The following is a 21638-nucleotide window of genomic DNA, read 5'->3' on the forward strand; positions in this document are numbered from 1 at the left end:
GAAGAGTTAAATTATTTCCTTTTAATTGTGCTCATAGATGAATCAGTAAGAGTTATCTTTCTTAATCAATAATATATACAAAGTATAAACACTCTGGAATATATAGATAAAACAATGAGATCAAATTATACTGAACTCTTAGAGAATATATAATTATTAGGGATGGCAATTTCTAACCGGTTAACTGATTACTCGGTCGGAACGATGGCAATCGGTTAGAAAAACTGTAATCGGTTAGTCAAAAAAAATTTTAATATATGTAAAATATGAAGGCAATCTTCTTAAAATCCATTTTTAAAAAAGAAATTCCTTCTTAAACGTTGATAATTTCGTGTTTTCATATATATTTATTTAAGCTGATTGGCAGGTAATTATGGCTCTCCAGATTAAAATTATGGGGTAATTGGTCAGTCCGAGATGTGTAAATTACTGTTAAAACATCATGTCATTACCCCGACTGTCCTCTAAGTCTTTAATGATACTAATTGCCGTTGAGCACCGTGAATTGGTGTGTGTATTTTTTGCAGTTATCTATCAAATTAAATTATAAACAAACATTGTAAATTAAGTGATACAGTTTAATCTTAGTTTTGATTATGGTGACAATGAAGAATGAACTTGTGTAACAGCTGCTCTGGAAAATTATCTACGATATCTCAGGCATGTTTCATAGTTTTCTGATTTTTTTTCTTGTCTTTTGAAATAAAAAAAATATATGCTTGTACATGTAGTTTTCTGATCAAGAAAGTTTTTGACCTCTAACATCTTTTTTTTATACTTCTTGTGCATGGGAATAGAACTTCCTGAAAAAAGTCAAGAAAATGTGTAGTTTGATACGATTAACCGGTTAATGGGTCGGAACGTTTTGCGGTTAACCGATTAGCAATTCTGTATTCGATTGCCATCCCTAATAATTATACAGACAATATTCAAAATATATATACATCATACCTTGTGATATAGAGCCATAACTCCAAATATATATATAAAGCTGAACACAGCTGTACTCTATTCAGTGATCTGTGTATGAATAATATAAATATTAATTTACTGTATTACACACTTATTCTCACAGATATAAAATATATTAGAATATTATTATTTGGGAATTAATTGGTAATTAACTAAGTAAAAACCAAAAAGAGAGGAAACTAACCAACCAATGAAATCCAAGTTGGCCTGGACACCACACAAGATATAAATAGAAAAGGGACAGGGGTTTAATTAAATGACCACTGTGATGTCATACATCTATAAATAACTCAATAAACACAGATTGATGTAAACAATTCCATGTGGATTTATTCATTGACAAATAAAGGAAATGCTGTACAGAAATAAATATGACAATTTAACTGAATTAATTAAATCCTGAAATATAATAATTAATATATGAAATAAATCAGCCTATCACAGTAACAGCAGTGTACATTGTACAATCAGTAAAATCTGATTTTAACAGAAAGACATGAAGATTAGTATACTTTAATCTAAATGCATATGTTCACTACCAATTGCTTTGCTCTGGAAAAAAGAAGAAGAAAAAAGCTAGTGCTTGAAGAAAAATGTCTTAAATTCAGTTTGGTTCAAATAATAGTAAAAAGCTTTGTCACTTGGACGATAACAGAAGTTGAAAATAAAGACTAATTTAGTGTTCTTAAAATTATTCCTTAAAATTCATAGTCTTTCTGTTCAGATCTTAAAAATTATTTGAGAATTCTCGTAAGAATATTCATATATTATTAAACAAATAACTTTTTGTTCTGACCTATTATTGAAGAATACCCTGTCTGATGTTTTAATTATTTTGTAGGAACTCACTGCAATATCTCACTGTTCTATATCCCAGCAAAAACTGAAGTAATCGTCACCCCCTACAAAACAGCAACAAAACTAGGGGGAACCCTGATCATTGAGGCTAGAAACATACGTATAGAGGGATTACTGAGTGGGAAAGGATCGGGATACCATGGGGGTCGAGTGGACAGGGCAAGTTGTCAGGGAGGAAAACAGGGGCAGTCTATCAATGGTTTGTACTGTGTTTCTTTAATTTTACTCCAAAAATTGTCATTTGTAATAAAAAAAAAAGAGGGAGTTTTATGTGGCTTCTGATTGGTCAAACTAATTTTCAGAAATCTCTCTAATGTGATTGCTTTTAGTCTGCAAACATTTTATTTGAAGTTTGAAATCTTAGTAATTAAGACTTTCTCTCACTGGGAATGTCACACTGAAAATTTAAGAAGTTGTGAAATTTTGCTGTATGATCAAACACATGTTTTTATACATCTTCTTGTAACCAAGGATAGTGTTGTGATCCATTAACCTCATTTCAGAAGAGATGAAACTGGTTAGATTGCACAGGAGAAGCATTTTTAATACCCTTAATTTATAACTTAATAAATGTTAACAAAGTGGATCACTTTTTTTACGGCAGGTCAAGGAGTTGTGGGAATCCATAGCAACATGGGAGGGGGAGGAGGAGGAGCTGCAGGAGGTCAGAGGTCAGATGGCAGAGGTCAACCAGGAGGAGGAGGTGGATTTGGAACTGCAGGGTAAGAATGTACACAGAGAGCAAGGATTTCAGGGCCCAGAGCCAACATTCTGGTGATTATATTTTAGGAATGGGGTGGGTGGGGTTAAGGATGTACACTGATAGCCAGGATTTCAGAGCCCAGGGCAGACGTGGGGATTATTCAAGGAGAGAGGGAGTTTTGTATATAATAATGTACAGTAAAATTATCACAGGTGGTGAAAAATCAAGTCTCAACCGGGACTCGAACCCATTGCCTCTGGCATACCGTGCCAGCGCTCTAACCACTGAGCTATTGAGACCCGATATGTTGACTGACTTTCATGCACCTGTGAACCTGGTGACAAAATGAATGAAAAATATGTGTTGACCAAAAGCAGATGTAATCTTTCTTTGAACTGGATACAAAGCAGTATATGATGAGGAAAGAGAAAAACAGTACTGTGTATGATTTTTGAGATAATGATTTTGGTGCACTTTATGTAGATCAAGGCATTGTATGAAAATAAAGTTGGAACATGCCAGTCCATATTTTCTGAATTCATTTTGACAATTTTCTCATTTCTCATACTAAATCATGCTGTTTAGCTACTATTTAGCTAGCAGACAATTTCATACTTGTAAATTAGAAGTATGCAGAAGGGATAAACTGCATGTTATGGGATTATAGCACCAGCAAAACCAAATCATTTCTATGATAGTAATCAGACATTGAAAGTCAGTATCAATTATCAAGACCACAAGTCAACTTTCAAAAGGATTGGGAGGGCATAAACCACATTAGATTCCTCCTTTAAAATTTCATAAATTATACATGACTTTTACTGGGAGGGTTTCCAGCAACACAAATTTCAGAATATCTCTTCCATTTAAGTGCCATGTTAAATAGACTCACTGATGTAACAATGTGTAGCCTGGCTACTGGTAACTGCTTACACAAAATAAATGCTAAATAGAAATATGTACTTTATTAAATGCATTTTCTGTCATTCTGTAGAGGTGAACCAGCCAAACTTGGGGGAGACATGTCAGGGTTAGGTGAGGGGGGTAAGGTGTATGGGGACGGGACGATGACCAAGCTGTACATGGGGTCAGGTGGTGGAGCGGGAGGATGTGCCAAAGATGTCACCATCAACCCCCCAGGTATGTAATACCTGTCAGGGTACACCATACCTGTCAATCCCCCAGGTATGTAATATCTGTCAATCCCCCAGGTATGTAATACCTGTCAGGGTACACCATACCTGTCAATCCGTCAAGTATGTAATACCTGTCAATCCCCCAGGTACGTCATACTGGTACCTGTAAATCCTCCTAGTATGTAATGCCTGGGCTGTGTTCAAGATCATGGTGGCTAACCTAGCAGCTAGGTGATACATATCTATCTCTATTGAACAGACAGCTAACCTAGCTGCTAAGTCTAAGATTTGGGATAAACATATATCAGAAAAAACTTATTTTTGGAACAAAAAAAGTTTAATTCAAGCAAAAATATATATGTAAAGAGCAAGAGCCACTTAGGGCCTTTTTGGCCCTGTGAATTTCTGAAAATTCAAAACTGTATAGTTTTAGTCAACAAGGCAATAGATAATACTTGAGCACTTGGTGAATGAACATCTACTGAAAATGACGTAATTTTCTTTCGAGTCAATGCATTATGACGTCATGAATAGCGTCATTGTTCACATATCCTGAATATTTCTTCAAAAATTGCTAAAATATGATGCCATTTTTCAATATTTCGTATACAGCACAACCTCCGATCCAAAATGTGTAAATATATTATAAAAGAAATGTTAATGAAGATTATAAAACATATTTTAATTTTTGGATCGAAGGGTGTGCTCATATTTTTATTCTTTGCTGAAGGTTCTCAAAAACACCTGTTTTCTGCAAAATTCAATAACATTGCAGTTTCACACAACCTGTTTTTCAATGCCTGGACTCTTCAAAGGAAATTCTGTTTTATAAACTGAAAGCACTAAGTCTCTACTTTATAATAATGTTGAAAATGGTAAACGGGGTATTAGTCAATAAATTGGTATATCTACAGGGCCATTTTATGCATAAAGTGAACCTAGCTCTTTACATTTAATTTGCTAAGATGCAGAAAATAACGTCCCTTTTTTGTGTGCTGGGAAGTTATAACTGAGGCAATTTTGGATTTGCTACTTTGCATTAAATATTTATACTAGCTCTCCCTACGTAGTAGCTAGCTTTGCATTTAAGAGATCAGGTATGTAATACCTGTCAGTCCCCCAGGTATGTAAAAGGAGTCAATTTCCCAGGTACGTAATACCAGTCAATCTCCAAAGTATGTAATACAGATGTTTTATAGTTTGTAGGTGGTTGTAATTAACTGTAAGTTAAGGAATTACTGATTTTTAATGGTTTGTAGGTGGTCACGGTGGAGATGGGGGAGGGGGCATTCGTCTGGTGGCTGAAATGAATGTCCAGATTACTGGTACTCTTGATGTAGAGGGATCCCCCGGGGAGGGAGACATTGTTAACAGCTTAAGGTAATTACAGTGTATGATATTAATTTTATGAAGGGGGTTATTGTATATATTAACTCCTTCCCTTTTTAGTTTTGGGTTGTACTTATAGTGGAAAATATTAGACTGTTGATAAAAATTTGAAGTAGGAATAAGGATGCATTAAATTAAAAGTTAATGTTTCTGGCTTTCTTTGACAAATGATGCAAAATGCAACTGATTCTTTTTAGGTCACCTGAATTTACTCAGGTGACTTATTGCTATCTGTTTTCGTCTGTCGGTGTGTGTCGTCCATTGTGCATTAACATTTGAACATTTTCAGCTTCTTCTCTGGAACCACTGAACTAATTTCAACCAAATTTGGCACATAGCATCTATATGTGAAGGGGAGTAAAAATTGTGAAATTCATGACCCCTTCCCCCTGGGGCCTGAGGGGTGGGGCTAAAACCATTAGAATTAATGCAATCTTTAAAAATCTTCTTTACTCATGGGCATCAAGCAGACAAACTGTTGGCATGAATGTAATAAGCATTGAGCTTTCTACCTAAATTGTGAAATTTATGGCCCCAGGGTCAGGGGTTCTGGTGCTAGGGTGGGGCTCTGTTGAATATGTAGTGAAAAACATTATTCTTAAAAAATCTTCTCCTCTGCTCTTGGGTATTAATTAAGGAAACAAACAATATGCATAGTTATGATGAGGAAAGGTGTCTCTTCTAAAATTGTGAATTTCATGGCCCCTGGGTCAGGGGTTCTGGTATTAGGGCGGGGATCTAATGATTATATAGTGAAAATGCATTAATTCTTTGAAAATCTTCTCCTCTGCTTCTGGGTATTAAGCCAATAAACTAAGTACATAGTTATGATGAGAAAGAGTGCCTCTTCCAAAATTATGAATTTCATGGCCCAAGGGTCAGGGGTTCTGATGTTAGGATGGGGCTCTGTTGAATATAAAGTGATAATGCATTAATTCTTTTAAAAATCTTCTCTGATCAAGGGCAAACAAACTGAATGCATAGTTATGATGAGTAAGGGTGCCTATTCCAAAATTGTGAAATTCATGGCCCCTAGGTTAGGGGTTCTGGTGTAAGGGTGGGGCTCTGTTGAATATATGGTGAAAATGCATTATTTCTTTAAAAATCTTTTTCTTTGATCCTAGGTATTTAACAAACAAACTGATGCATAGTTATGATGAGTAAAGGTGCCTCTTCCAAAATTATGAATTTCATGGCCCCTGGGTCAGGGGTTCTGGTGTTAGGGTGGGGCTCTAATGATTACATAGTAAAAATGCAATAATTCTTTGAAAATCTTCTTTTCTCCTGGGTATTAAGCTGATGAACTAAGAGTATAGTTATGATATGTAAGGATGCCTCTTCCAAAATTGTGAATTTTATGGCCCCTGGGTCATGGTTCTGGTGTTAGGGCAGGGCTCTAATGATTACATAGTGAAAATGCATTAATTCTTTGATAATCCTCTGCTCTCTTTCTGGGTATTAAGTAAGCTTACTAAATAATGTAAAATTATGATGACCAAGTGTGCCTCTTTCGATATTGTGAATTTCATGGCCTCTGGTTTAAAACATGAATCCAATTTAATTGTGGCGAAGTTGTTGCATGACACTCAGGTGACCTATAAGGCCCATGGGCCTCTTGTTTTTTTTAATTTGTTAATTAAAAAAAAAAACAGAAGTAATGGGAGAAAAATGTATGCATTTAGTGTTGATAAATTCCACCTTTGGAGATCTTCGGGTGACAAAGTCATTTCATTATTGATGTTATTAAAATAACAGAGTAAATGTACATGTCACTGTATCAATATTCTTTTTTTTCTAGTTGTGTAGGCACTTGTCCAGCTTCTTGCAGCTCCCAAAAAGTCCAGGATTGCCATGGTAACAACACCAAAGCATGCTGGGATGACTCAGGACCAGGAGGGGGAGGGAGTGGTGGAAGTATTCACATTATTGGCAAGGTCGTCAGTCTAGGTCAGTGAAGGTCATTGTAGTGAACAAAAAAGTGTACTATGACTTCATAGAGGATTAAAGGTCAAATAACTTTGGCCTTCAGTGAAACTGTACTTCCTGTCATTTCAGCTCCTAACTCTGTGTTAGCCATGGGAGGGGCAGGTGGATTTGGGACCAGACAAGCCTGTGGGGGTCAGGGAGGGATGGGACGTATCAGGGTGGAGGCAGAAATCCTCAAAGGTGGGGTGCCACATTCAGCAGGAGTTGTCACGACGATACGGAGGAAGAGGCAGTTTGTTGTAAGGAGCCATCTTTTGTTTCTTTATTTCATTTAATCCAACTTTTCACAGCATTTCATCTCAACTGAGCTCTTTTGAAATTTTCTTTCTATTATTTACTGTCTATATTGCTAATAAGATTTTGAAATTAAATTCAGTTGTTATTTAATGAGAGCTATAGGCATTTTGTACATCTTTATTCACCCATCTTCTTTAATAAATCAGATAATTATACTTTTTAGCTCACCTGGGCTGAAAGCTCAAGTGAGCTTTTCTGATCACCTGTTGTCTGTCCATCTGCACTACACTAGGATCCATCTGTCCATCTGTCTGTCAATAAACTTTTCACATTTTTAACTTCTTCTCAAGAACCACTGGGCCAATTTTAACCAAAGTTGGTACAAAGCATTTGTGGGTGAAGGGGAGTTTAAATTATTAATATGAAGGGCTAAGTCCCCTTACAAGGGGGAATAATCAGGAAAAGACAAAAATAGGGTGGGGTCATTAAAAAATCTTCTTCTCAAGAACCACTGGGCCAGAAAAGCTGAAACTTATGTGGAAGCATCCTAGTGTAGTGCAGATTCTAAATTGTTCAAATCATGGCCCCCGAGGGTAGGGTGGGACCACAATAGGGAATCCAAGTTTTACATTGAAATGTAAGGGAAAAAAGTTTTAAAATCTTCTTCTCAAGAACCACTGGGCCAGAAAAACTGAAACTTTTTTGGAAGCTTACTGAGGTAGTGTAGATTCTAGATTGTTCAAATCATGACCCCCAGGAGTAGGATGGAGCCACAATAAGTATTACAAGGGGGAAAATCTGGTTAAGAACAGCAGGGCCAAAGTTTCTCACTTGAGGTCTCTTGTTATTATTTACCTAATGACATCGCAAAAGTTTCATATTCATGCATTTGAATTTAGGTTAATACTATTGTTCAAAATTTTCACCTCTACTCTAGACTTAAGCTATGATTCCAAGACGGTGTTAGTATGAAAGTGTAGCATTATAAAAGTGTAGCATTATGAAAGTGTAGCATTGCACACTTTACTTGTACAATGTCCAGATGAACATTTTCACTTATTCAGGACCATAGTTTACCGGGAAGATCTAAAATTAACCTGCAGACCACTAAGTATGGGGACGAAGTTTACCGCGGATGTTTTGAGGATACATCATCCAGTCATTTGTTTTCTGTCCTGGCATCCACACCTGGTACACAACAGATGAGTCCTGATTGGTGTATTCATTTGTGCAGGTAGGATACAGAGAAAAATAACAATGAAAGGGTCTGGCTGAGGTTCTGGAAATAAAATTCTGTAGATCAGATTTAAACAACCAATGTGCAATGAAGAATTAAGGAACACTTTGAGCTCACCTTGACCCAAATTTTCTTCTATGCAAGTATATTTTATAGTTATCTAAGTATTTTAAAATTCATAAGTTTTTGAATTATCACTTATTATTGTTAATTTATGAATGTGAAAAGTGTAAAATGTATTTCTTTAACAAAATCATGCTGATATTTCTGTACATTTTTACAGTAAAACTTGTCTAATCCAAACAACCCTGGTTTCATAGAAATTGGCCATATAATTAGACAATTTTCTGGATTAGACAACATTTTAAACCATTAAATTTAATGAATGAAACTAAAAATTTACATCATAAAAGGCAAGATTTTGGAATACACAACTTCTGGATAAGACAAGATTTACTGTTACAATATATTATGATTTGTTGAGTGATATTTCTAAATATTAGCCCTAATATTTGTTATCAGACAGCAGGGATATCGATACTCCGGTACCAAGCCCCCTAATATCTGTTACTGTGACAACCATCTCAACATGAACAAGAAGAAAGACGACTCGTAAGTCAAGATATCTAATCTATAAATAACATCGGTAAATTATAGATGTATACATTTATTTCACTCCAGTCAAATGTTGAAGTGAGCTTTTCTGATCAATCAGTGTCAGTAGTAGAGAGTCATGATATCTAATCTATAAATATCAGTCTTTGTCAGTTATAGAGAGTCAGTGAGCTTTTCTGATCAATCAGTGTCTAGCATTTGTCTGTCTGTTGTGAGTTTGTTTGAATCCTATTCACATTTTCTGTTCAGCCACAGGATCAAGGAATCAATCTTCTTCTTCTTCCTTTAAAGTGAAGGGCCACTACCGCGGCATTATCTCACTATCTTCTTCTCATAACATCCTTGGGTAAATTGGATTCAAGTTTGTTTCAAATGAAGGATCCTACCCTTTTTCAAGATGATATTATGAAGAAAAGACTTAGTGAAAATATGGCAGGAGCATATATAAACATATTCTGCTCTTTATCCACCAGGCAAAATATATATGCATAGTTTTTTTTCTAAAACATCCCTTATTGAGTGTGGAATAGCTCCCTCAGTTGAAGTAGGGTCACAAGCAGGATCAAAGTTTGACAAAGCCATTTTACACAGGAAAGAACTTCAAAACTCTTTTCAAGAAAGGAACGGTCAGATTTAGTCATATTTACATCCATTCATATCTATGTATGTAGATTCCTGTTTGTCCCAAGGGCTTAGTTGTAACATAGTCACCATAAAGGATCAAAATTTGTAATATTCCAAAGAACAGTGGGGCCACAGATATCATATAACTACGCAAGCATCTCTGTGTTGTGTAGATTCAAGTTTGTTTAAATTGTAATCTTGGGGGCTAAATTGGAGCAACAATAGTTTTACATTGTAATGTATAGGAAAGAACTTGTAACATTTTTTTATCAAGAAAACATGGCCACATTTGGTCACATTATCATTTACATTCAGAGGTTAAACTTTCAAAGAAATAGTTAGCAGCAAAAACAACAGTTCTTAATTGATAGACTTCCTCTTTAGACTATAGATTTTCCCTTTTACAGACAGTGTAACAGTCCCTGTGCTGGGAACAGTATGATGACTTGTGGGGGTACTGACAGGATCCAAGTATTTGGTCCCCCTCCAGGAACCCCCGCCATTGTCCACCCTGGAGTACAACAGAAATGTGAACCCTGGTGCCAAACAAGTACTGGTTCATCGGTAATACTGAGGATCGAAATAGTTATATAATGCAGAACTTGATGCAATTCATTTAAATAACATATTTTGTGTAATTTATATATCTTGGTATTTTTATAGCCATCTTGGGGACAGTGTAATCCACATGATACAACTGCAACAACCTACAAAATCCTGTGTCAGTGTCCCCCAGGTCGCCAGGGAGTTCAGTGTTCTCAGGTAATCCTTACCCTGTTAGTTTATGAACTTAATTCCTGTACTCTGTATCAGTTTCCAATATTTCCAATGAATGAGGCCTAGATAACCCTGTCTTCAATGTCTCTCAAAAATAAAGTCTATGCTTTTCAAACATTTCTTGTTGAGTGGAATTCCTAGGCATAAAGAGGGGATTAAATGTTTTAAGTTTTTATACAGTGCGGTCTCGTTATTACGATGTTCATTTTGTCACGGGAAAATATCGTAATACCGAGGGCAACGTAATAAAAGTTCCCAATAAAATCCATTAAAACATCGTTTTGAAAGTTTGTTATTTTTGTGGAAGGTGTATTTTTGCCCTTTTGTTCCCTTCTTCTGTTCTAATTCCTAATCAAAACGCTAATACATATATAATTTATTAACAACTTATCTTGAATAGATATCTTCATGGTGATATTTCTTCTATTTCTTTCATTTTAAAAGAAATACGTATATTTCTTATAAAAACTTTGGCGATCTATCGGATCTTCATTTATCTACCGCCATTTCCTTAATTTTACTTTCGTTTCTGACTCTGTAGATAATGCGTTCGTAAAAAATTCAACAAGCCGTCTTCGTATTCAATTTATAGTCGTTTACTACATAACAACAACAATTTTTAGTGAGCTTTTGGGTGTTCAATGAGCTTAGAGCAGCAGTGAACAACTGATGAAAGAGTGTGACTGGCATATTTAAGAATGGAATTTGACAACGTACAAGCTATATGTCAAAATAAATTTAATTTTTTAAATTACTGAACAGAGTTCAATTAGCAGTTCAGCAATTATCGATTTGTATTTCTGCTGACACCTGTGAGGTAGTCCAAGCCACAATCAAAGCTATTAAAACGTAAGTGAAGTTCAAATTTGGCCAAAATTATGTTTGATACCCAAGCTGTCCATTACCGCAATTTAATTGCAAACAAAATTACACAATACGTGTTTAACATACATACACAAGATTAAATGTAACCTTTTATTTAATAAATTAATTTTATTTATTAACCAAAGTATAAAAGATAAAATAAACTTTACAGACAGGGATAAACTAGAGACTACGTTTATAAATAAACAGTTTAACTTTAATTGTTTAACAATGGCTTTGACACGATGTCTCCAGTTCTGCTGACCTCTCTAGAACAGTCAAGGTGTGTGCAGTCAAGCGTCACTAATCACCTAACGGACCTGCAAGTTAACACTCTGTCAGAGCACAGGTGTTTCAATGTTTATTTAGCGTCTCCTTAAGTGTCTACCGTCGATCAACACTGAATAAACACGGAGTGAAAAAAAATTTTGGACAGAATTTTTACATCGTAATACCGAGTCCCGGCATTTTAGGACATCGTAATAAACGGTTCTATTTTGTATAGATTTGTTAAGAAATGGTTTTGTGCTTTGAATTTACAACGTAATAAGCGTTCTATCTTATAAAACCGTCACCGTAATAACGAGTCCGCACTGTATTACAGTCATGTGACCCTGGTAGCTATGGTAACAGCTGTCAGCAAAACTGTACATGTAACATGACTAACACTGCGACCTGTAACCCCATAACTGGGTCGTGTCAGTGTAAACCTGGTTACCAAGGCAACCAGTGCCAGGATGTTTGTCCCAAGGGAAGATTTGGCACAAACTGTCAAGGTAAGGTCAATAGACAAAACAAAATTTGTAGTCTGTTTTAATCATTTTCTTTGGTTGCATTAATTTTATTTAAAATTTAGATTTATATTTTAAAAATGCTTGTACATTTCATTAATTTATCAATTTTGAAAGAAAAAAACTGATTTGCTTCAATAAGCTTCTCTGCGATGTCTAATTAAAACATGTCTCAAATTCCAAGTGTTTGTTTGTGGAATTTTCAACTGCTACCCTTAATTACAATCTTAATATACACATTGTCTTCCAGGAGTTTGTAACTGTACCAAACAATCTTAATATACACCTTGTCTTCCAGGAGTTTGTAACTGTACCAGGCACTCAGACTGTGACCCTGTATCAGGAGTTTGTTTGTGAGTTTGAACATTTTGTTATTTGAAATCATACTCTTTAATATTACTAGTAAGCTAAGTACATTGATTATCTTTTCAAATAATCAAGGATAAGGAATTTGCTTACAAATACAATGTACATGTCATGTATAAACTATTGACTACAAAGCATGCAGTTTTGATTATTCCAAAGCATGAGAAAATACAATATTTGATGTTTGTATGTACATGTACTTTTACCCTACAGATGTAAGCCAGGATTTACAGGAGCCATGTGTAATTTTCCATGTCCTCAGGGTTTTTTTGGTCGTAACTGTTCCGAGCATTGTCGGTGTACGGAGCACGGAAACTGTGACCCGGTACAGGGGGTGTGTCACTGTCAACCAGGCTGGACAGCAGGTCAGTTGATCAAAATTTCTAAGCATAGGATCAGAATTCTGGGTATAGGAATGGGGGGATGAATGGGAACTGCTCAGCTTAAAAGTGTAATACATGAAGAAAAAAAATTTTAAAGTTTAAGAATAAGGTTTGTCTATTAAGATGTATAAAAGTAAACCATTAGTTCTAGAATTTTGCAATTTGCATTGTGTTTCACAGGCTCATTTTATTCTTCTTTGAACATGGCATTGTCTATTAGAATATTGTTTAATCTATATTTCTTCTCTTAACTTTCAACTTTCATCAAAAGGATTTTCTAAAAAGTATGGTGTTTGAGAAACATTTTGTTGTTTTATCAGAATTGTGTGTTGAGCAGTGTTACATGTTTGGTGTGGACTGTACTCTGTCATGTGACTGTTTTGTTGTTTTATCAGAATTGTGTATTGAGCAGTGTAGTCCCTACACATTTGGTGTGGACTGTACTCTGTCATGTGACCGTTTTGTTGTATTATTGACAGAATTGTGTGGTGAGCAGTGTAGTCCCTACACATTTGGTGTGGACTGTACTCTGTCATGTGACTGTTTTGTTGTATTATTGACAGAATTGTGTGGTGAGCAGTGCAGTCCCTACACATTTGGTGTGGACTGTACTCTGTCATGTGACTGTTTTGTTGTATTATTGACAGAATTGTGTGGTGAGCAGGGCAGCCCCTACACGTTTGGTGTGGACTGTACTCTGTCATTTGACTTTTCTGTTGTATTATTGACAGAATTTTGTGGTGAGCAGTGTAGTCCCTACACATTTGGTGTGGACTGTACTCTGTCATGTGACTGTTTTGTTGTATTGTTGACAGAATTGCGTGGTGAGCAGTATAGTCCCTACTCATTTGATGTAGACTGTACTCTGTCATGTGACTGTTTTGTATTATTAATAGAATTTTGTGGTGAGCAGTGCAGCCCCTACATGTTTCGTGTGGACTGTACTCTGTCATGTGACTGTTTTGTTGTATTATTAACAGAATTGTGTGGTGAGCAGTGCAGCCCCTACACATTTGGTGTGGACTGTACTCTGTCATGTGACTGTAATGGTTCCCCATGTAACTCAGTGACGGGACAGTGTGAATGTAAACCCGGAAGAACAGGTTCTAAATGTCAAAAGGTAAATTAAAAAGAGACAAATGTAAAATGTTCATAGGTCTAATAGTAATACAGAGTCTAAATGTGAAAAGTTAAGAATATGTAAAAAGTTCTTGACACTATATTCCAATAGAACAATTTTCTGATCCAAAATTCTGGTTAAACACTGTGTTTATTTGTGATGCAGGACTGTCCTTATCAGATGTATGGAGATGGGTGTCGTCAGTCCTGTCCCTGCCCCCAGGGCTGTGACCCGGTCTCTGGTAACTGTGTCTGCCCTCCTGGAAACTTTGGGGCACATTGCGAGTTTTTCTGTTCATCAGGATCGTACGTATTTTTCAACATCTATTGTGCTAAGTAGATTTTTAAACTATTTAATCTCTTCAATGCTAAAGGAGATATTGATAACATACTGTATGTGTACTTAAAAAAGCGGGTTTCATATTTTAGCGGCTTTGGCGCAGGCAGCGATGCGCTAAATCATGATTACCGTTAATAAATGGATACGATATGATGTTTTTCATTACTTGCTTCGATCTGCCATTTTATCAGGCCTTGAACATCGAACCCAATTTAGTCGTCATCTATTTCACCAAGCAATAGGCATATATAAATGTATGTAAATATATATCTATGTATTATATGATTTTTCTCCAAATTCACTTTTAATTGAATTTAATTTTAATTTAAAATGGTGTATTGGCTAAGGGTGCAATGATAAACCGTTTGACGGTATATTGCAGTATATTTTTCCACGGTTCAATTCACGATACGCTAAACTGATATTGCGGTTCAGTTCAATCGGTCCAGAATTATCCGAATCGTCCGTTTTGTTTCCTTTTTTACAATTTCAAAATGGCTTCCGCGCAAAACGTGAGGTCACCGATAACGCATTAACGGAAGTTAAACTCATCTCCAGCATCATACAGACCTCAGTTTTAACACGGAGAAGGACTTAATGTGATTATAAGTTATAGATGTTAAGACAAATGATAAACCCTTTAGATCTAAACATATTCTTTGGTAATACACGATATTTCATCACGTGTGTAATTCGATGAAAATTCACCGACCTGTTGACTAAAACACGAAAAATATGACAACTGGTTTTCTACGTAAATAAAATGAATAAAAGAATGAATGTCTTCCTTTTTCATTCCAATTTAAAAGGAAGATTATTAGGAAAGGTCCCCGTAGTTCCCTGTAATGTTCATCATTGGTTTAGAAAATTGTCAAAACTCAAAGATCTACCTAACAATCCAATTCAAGTTAACAAAATTTTATTTTAATTATTATTTAAAAATATGAACATTTTATATAACCCTGTCACGTTTTAAAAAAAATATGATACAAACTTGAAGGACTTTTTTAACCTTGCCATGTATCGTGATACGTATCGTATCGTGAACTGAATACCGTGATACGTATCGTATCGTGAGGTTAGTGTATCGTTGCACCCCTAGTATTGGCATTTGTCACTTGGACCATTCAGTTCAACCATGTCGACCCGCATACTCTATATGTGAACCTCGACAATGTATATACGTCATGTATGTACGGTATTAGTTACACAATGCTATTCTAACATATATAATTACACATAATTGATCCTCCTGAATTAGAAAATCTTAAGTTAATTGTTTTTAATTAATAGTAAATGGTAATTAAATGCTCAATAATAAAAATACGACCGCACAATAAATACCTTAAGGCTCATTTTCAGCCAGGTTGACACGATAATTGAACAGCAATAATCTAATACGATGTTTAATAATTATTTAGAGTAAGATATTAAAATTTTACTTTAACTCAAAGACAGTAAGTACAACTTTTTTATTTTTATTTTTTAGCGCTACATGTGTAGTGCTAATTCATGACTACGCCAATCACTCCATACCCGGTGATTGCGCTAAATTTTGAATACGTTAATTATGTACACATACAGTACACTATGGAATCATTTTAATTCTATAGGGTCTTTGTTTCATGGGCAAAGTAGCTTACTGGTTTGTGGAAACAAAATTTCTGGGGGCAACTCATTAATACAGAACAATAAAATTCATTGAGTTCAAACACGGCTATAGCAAATTTATGTATAAAGCAAAGTTTTGGGGGATCCCAGAGAAATACTTAAAAAATCCTCATTTGATTGTTTGTTGTTTAATGTCCCTCTCGAGAAATTTTTCACTCATATGAAGATGCCACCAATTGCCTGTGGAGGACTGCAAATTTGTACCTATATTCAGCACTCAGGGCCATTGAGGAGTGAGGGATCTTTTTTGTGTCAACACCTACTGTGACACAGGACCTCGGTTTATATGGTCTCATCCGAAGGACCGGTTCCATGTCGATCCACAGTTTATTACAGATTATCTCCTGTACATATTTGGTAGTCAAAGTTGAAGGAAAGGATGTCCATTAAGAATAGAGGGTTTATTATGGATTAAATACAATTATGGACTCTTTTGGTGGTGATTATGTTTTCATATTCACTTGAAAATTTCAGTATTGACAGAGGCAAAGCTGCTGTACTTTGCTATAACTGTTTTTAGATGCAATGAACCCATATGTTGACAGTTATCTATTATTGGGATCTGAATTCATAGACTGAGTGATCCATGAAATAACTAAATAATTGGTCTCCCCCCCCCCCCCCCCCCAATGATGATTCTGCAGTATTTTAATATCTTATAATTATTTACCTTGCTGTGTAAGTCTATTTGATATACAGTTGAACTGTGATATTTTAAACACTAATATCTGAAATACCATGGATATGTGGAAGGATTTGAAAGTCCTAATCACTTGTTCCTTATGTATTTTATATTTTAATTTGTTTTATTTCTTGGTTCCATTGAGTTTGAGATAACGCACGAGGTTTGAGTGTATTATTAACAGTTACTGCAGTAAGATAACCTTATTGCTTGAAACCTAATGTCAATCTATAAACTGGTTATATAAAACTGCATAATCTATTTATAGTTATGGTACAAATTATGTAATCTATTTAAAGCTACTGTAAAAAGTGTATACATTTATTTAGGGTAAGAACTGCCAGTCCCGCTGTCAGTGTTATATGAACCTATATGTAATCTATTTATAGCTACGGTAAGAACTGCCAGTCTCGCTGTCAGTTTTATTTGAACCTATATGTAATCTATTTATAGCTATGGTAAGAACTGCCAGTCTCGCTGTCAGTGTTATATGAACCTATGTAATCTATTTATAGCTATGGTAAGAACTGCCAGTCAGGCTGTCAGTGTTATATGAACCTATGTAATCTATTTATAGCTATGGTAAGAACTGCCAGTCTCGCTGTCAGTGTTATATGAACCAGACTTCCACTTGTGATGTTGCCTATGGTTTCTGTACGTGTAAAGATGGATTCGTCGGACCTAGGTGTGAACACTCCTGTCCTGTGGGGTTTTATGGCCCTGGTTGTACTAAGACCTGCCCCCAGTGTCAACACAGTGCTCCATGTGATGCAGTGAGTCCCACACAATTCTAATATGTTAATTCAGTGCTGTAAATATATGATGTTGAACATGCTATAGTCTTAGGGTATATTGATATAAGGTGACAAGTTTTCATTAATGTACGAGGGGTGATCAAAAAGTTCGCGAACTAATAGAATTACTTCCTTAAAAGAAATAAAATGAGGTTTCAGTGTTTATTATTTTTTAAAGTACCGTAAGTTTTGGAAGATAAGATGATACTTTTTTTCTCAGAACCGCTGGGGTCGTCCTATTTAACGAATTGACCTATCTAAGGCTCAAGTTTACAAAAAATGCCTCCAAATCAGTAAAATTTATGTCAATTTTAAAGCAAATCCGTTCGTATTTTTAAAAATTATTTTACCAAGAAAAAAATAATAAACAATAAAGAATTTAATATTTATTCCAATGATTTCTTACGAAATAAGTTCCATTAAATATCCGTCAATGTACAAAAAAAACTTATTACCTGTATATCATCTAGTAATTAATGTCTCAGAGTATATTTACAACATGCTGTGTCCATCTTGTGAAGTTGGAAGTCGCAATCGTTTACTAAAAAGAAAACCGCAGCCGTATCAAAATTTAAACTACGGAAGAGTTATCACAATCGCAATTGTAATCTTTTTTACCATTTATTTGTAACGATTAATTGAAATAGTATGCCTAAATATTTGTTCATTGTCTTGTGATATTTATTTAAATGTAAAATGCGTGAAGTAAATTGTTGCCAGTAAATTCCTAAATTTATCTACCAAATATACCGCTAGTAATAACTATTTTGTTTTATATCTTAATTAATTATAATAAAACGAACTTATCTGGAACATACTATTATAAGTTTTTGGAAGTTATAAATTCATTTATTTACGATACGTTATTTTTTATTCACAGTTTTTTTTGTTTTTGTTTTACAAAATAAATATTTTTTTAAATGATAGAATTGAAAGCTTCCTCGTACCCAAGGGGTACACTGAATTATACAAAGATTGGCTTCTAATACAATTTTAATTGTCTGACAGATAAAGGAATATACACTGTGTACACAAAGGTGTTAACACCTGTGTTGGTTAAAACACCTGCAGGGCATGATTAACAGATCCACGTGCCGTTACAGGGGTATTAGTGCTATACATCATTGAACAAACAAAACTGTGAAATTCTTGATGACTGTTAAATTGCGAATGTACTCTCAATTAAATTTATTTTTTACAACAATATCTCGTGCAAAATTATAGCATGTTAATATGATTAATTTCCTTTGCTCACTGTTACATGTAATAGTCATTTGCGTGTTTTAGCAAATCCCTGGACAAGAAAATATATAAATGGCGGTCATCGAAGTTAATTTTTTACCCCAGTAAATAATATCTGAATAAAAGAATGTGTCGACAATGTTCTAAAATGGAAATGATTATTGTTTAATTTCGGGTATTTCCCTAATTATAGCTGTTTTATACTACCGTATTTATGTGTTTAACGACAGAGTCAAACTACGACGGCATTGAACAGGCAAGTTGGAGAAAATACGTTATATCACAATTCAAGGAAGTTTTAACTACTTTTGTATAAAACACTATTAAAATACTATACTCATAAAAATACTAGTTTATTTTTTCAGTATGTTAATATCACAGGCTAAGTTAAAGAGGTTTACATGTTCTGATACGTAGTATCTACGTAAGAATCTCTAGAAATCGATAAACAAAGCCTCGTCCTATCTTCCGAATTCGTCCTATCTAGGGATTTTAAAAAAATTACGGCTGAAAATGAGCCTTTCGACCTATACACCCCATCGACATATACCCCAAAACTTACTGTAGTCCTCTCTGATTTTATTGCACATCTGCCACTGTTCTGCCCGTTCGCGAATCACGTGATCCAGACAGTCACATGACATGCTCCGTAGCAGTCTGTTCACAGAAGCTAAAAGTTTTTTCCGAGTCTTATATTTCTTACCATGCAAGTTATTTTTTATAACAAAAACAGTCCATCTGTCAGAAATGGCCAAATAGGATGGGTGGATAAGGATATCCCTTCCCAAAATTAGTATGGTGACCCATCACAACCCGAGTCCTCTGTCTTGTGAGCGTCATCTATCCAATGTGGATAAAGTAATGGCGCCTTCTTTTTAGGTCACCTGAGTCACTCAGGTGACCTATTGCTATCTGGTTTTGTGCGTCGTCGTGCGTAAACTTTTTCACATTTTCGACTTCCTCTCAAGAACCACTGGGCCAATTTCAACCAAACTTGCCACAAAGTATCTTTGGCTAATGGTGATTCAAGTTTATTCAAATGAAGGGCCAATCCTTTTTCCGAGGGGAGATAATTAAGAATTAGTGAAAAATTAGTGGCATCTTTTAAAAATCTTCTTCTCAAGAACCACTGGGCCAAGAAAGATGAAACTTGTATGGAAAAATCCTCAGATAGTGTAGATTCAAGTTTCTTCAAATCATGACCCCCTGGGGTAGGGTGGGGCCACAATGGACGATGAAAGTTTTACATAGGAATACATAGGAAAAATCTTTAAAAATCTTCCTCTCCAGAACCACTGGGCCAAGAAAGATGAAACTTATGTGCAAAAATCCTCAGGTAGTGTAGATTCAATTTTGATCAAATCATGACACCTGGGGTTAGGGTGAGGCCACAATGGACGATCAAAGTTTTACATAGGAATACATAGGAAAAATCTTTAAAAATCTTCTTCTCCAGAACCACTGGGCCAAGAAAGATGAAACTTGTGTGCAAACATCCTCAGGTAGTGTAGATTCAAATTTGTTCAAATCATGACCCCCTGGGGAAGGGGGAGGCCATAATGAATGATCAAAATTTTACATGGGAATACATTGGAAAAAACTTCTCCTGCAGAACCACTGGGCCAAGAAAGATGAAACTTATGTGGAAACATCTTTAGGTAGTGTAGATTCAAGTTTGTTTAAATCGTGATCCCCGGGGGTAGGGTGGGGCCACAATTGACAATGAAAATTTTACATTGGAATACACAGGAAAAATCTTTAAAAAATTCTTTTCTCAAAAATAGCAAAGCCATGATTGGTTATATTTACATGGAAGCATCCTCAGATATAGTATAGATTCAAGTTTGTTCAAATCATGACTCTGGGGATAGAGTGGGGCCACAATGGACGATCAAAGATTTATACATGAATACATATGAAAAAACTTTAACAATCTTCTTCTCAAGAATAGCAAAGCCATGATTTATCTTATTTATATGGAAGCATCTTTGGGTAATGTTAATTCATATTTGTTCAAATCTTGACCCCCTGGGGTAGGGAGGGGGCACAACAGGTGATCAAAGTTTTATTTAGGAATATATAGGAAAGATCATTTAAAAATCTTCTCAAAAACAACAAAACCATGATAAGTCATTTTAATATAATTTAATTTTGGTTGTAACGCATCATTTGATTGGATAAAAAATTAATATATATTGTATAACCTGGGTTTGTTTTTTGCAGCTTTCAATTTATACTCTATGGATTGTTGTTTTATACTCAGGTGACCGTTAAGGCCCTTGGGCCTCTTATTATCATATCTCATATGTTTAAAATCTAAAGTAAACGATATTTTAAGGATTTAATAATTATATTATTGTTAAGGTATTCAATCATTTTTCTAATTGTAACTTGATGATGTTTAACAACAAATTGCTCAACTAAGGACACATGCTTTCGCTGGGCAACAGAACAAACATCATTTTTAACCATCTCCCTACCTTCTCTTCAACAATCAATCCAATTAATGATTGAACTTCTGGTAAGTCTTTTGTCTTCATAAACCTTGTACAATTTTTTATCATATTCTACTGCTAAGGAATTTCCAAGATATACATTAAACTTTACAGCCGTTCGTTGCTCGAGTACGACTGAGTCAACCATTTTTTGTCACAAGTGACTTACATATTGACGTCATTTTCACATTGTGACGTCACAAACGCAGAGCAAAACATTATTTAACATCTGTCATTTATAGAACATGTGTATGACTATATGTGTGCCAAATTTCATTCTGATCTGAATTGTGGTTTTGTAAATATAGAGATAGTTCGCGGACTTTTTGATCACCCCTCGTATTTATGGACTAAATA

The 21638-nt window shown here is 35.1% G+C and overlaps 1 protein-coding gene across 3 annotated transcripts in view; it reads left to right on the forward strand.

Moving 5' to 3' along the window:
* Window positions 1–21638, forward strand: part of LOC133191060 (uncharacterized) — a 103723-nt gene that overhangs the window by 40250 nt on the left and 41835 nt on the right. For all 3 annotated transcript variants that reach the window (XM_061326740.1, XM_061326737.1, XM_061326739.1), the window contains 16 exons: window positions 1814–2029; window positions 2435–2552; window positions 3528–3673; window positions 4929–5049; window positions 6857–7005; window positions 7114–7283; window positions 8346–8515; window positions 9041–9130; window positions 10165–10321; window positions 10421–10519; window positions 12003–12174; window positions 12488–12542; window positions 12769–12920; window positions 13919–14058; window positions 14224–14363; window positions 17328–17523. In XM_061326740.1, the coding sequence (XP_061182724.1) occupies window positions 1814–2029; window positions 2435–2552; window positions 3528–3673; window positions 4929–5049; window positions 6857–7005; window positions 7114–7283; window positions 8346–8515; window positions 9041–9130; window positions 10165–10321; window positions 10421–10519; window positions 12003–12174; window positions 12488–12542; window positions 12769–12920; window positions 13919–14058; window positions 14224–14363; window positions 17328–17523 (2291 nt within the window). The remainder of the gene's footprint in view (window positions 1–1813; window positions 2030–2434; window positions 2553–3527; window positions 3674–4928; window positions 5050–6856; window positions 7006–7113; window positions 7284–8345; window positions 8516–9040; window positions 9131–10164; window positions 10322–10420; window positions 10520–12002; window positions 12175–12487; window positions 12543–12768; window positions 12921–13918; window positions 14059–14223; window positions 14364–17327; window positions 17524–21638) is intronic.

This window comes from Saccostrea echinata, unplaced genomic scaffold (assembly GCF_033153115.1).
Source record: "Saccostrea echinata isolate AGI-Se365-2 ecotype Australia unplaced genomic scaffold, CSIRO_AGI_Sech_v1 ptg000023l, whole genome shotgun sequence".
Classification (NCBI taxonomy): Eukaryota; Metazoa; Mollusca; class Bivalvia; order Ostreida; family Ostreidae; genus Saccostrea; species Saccostrea echinata.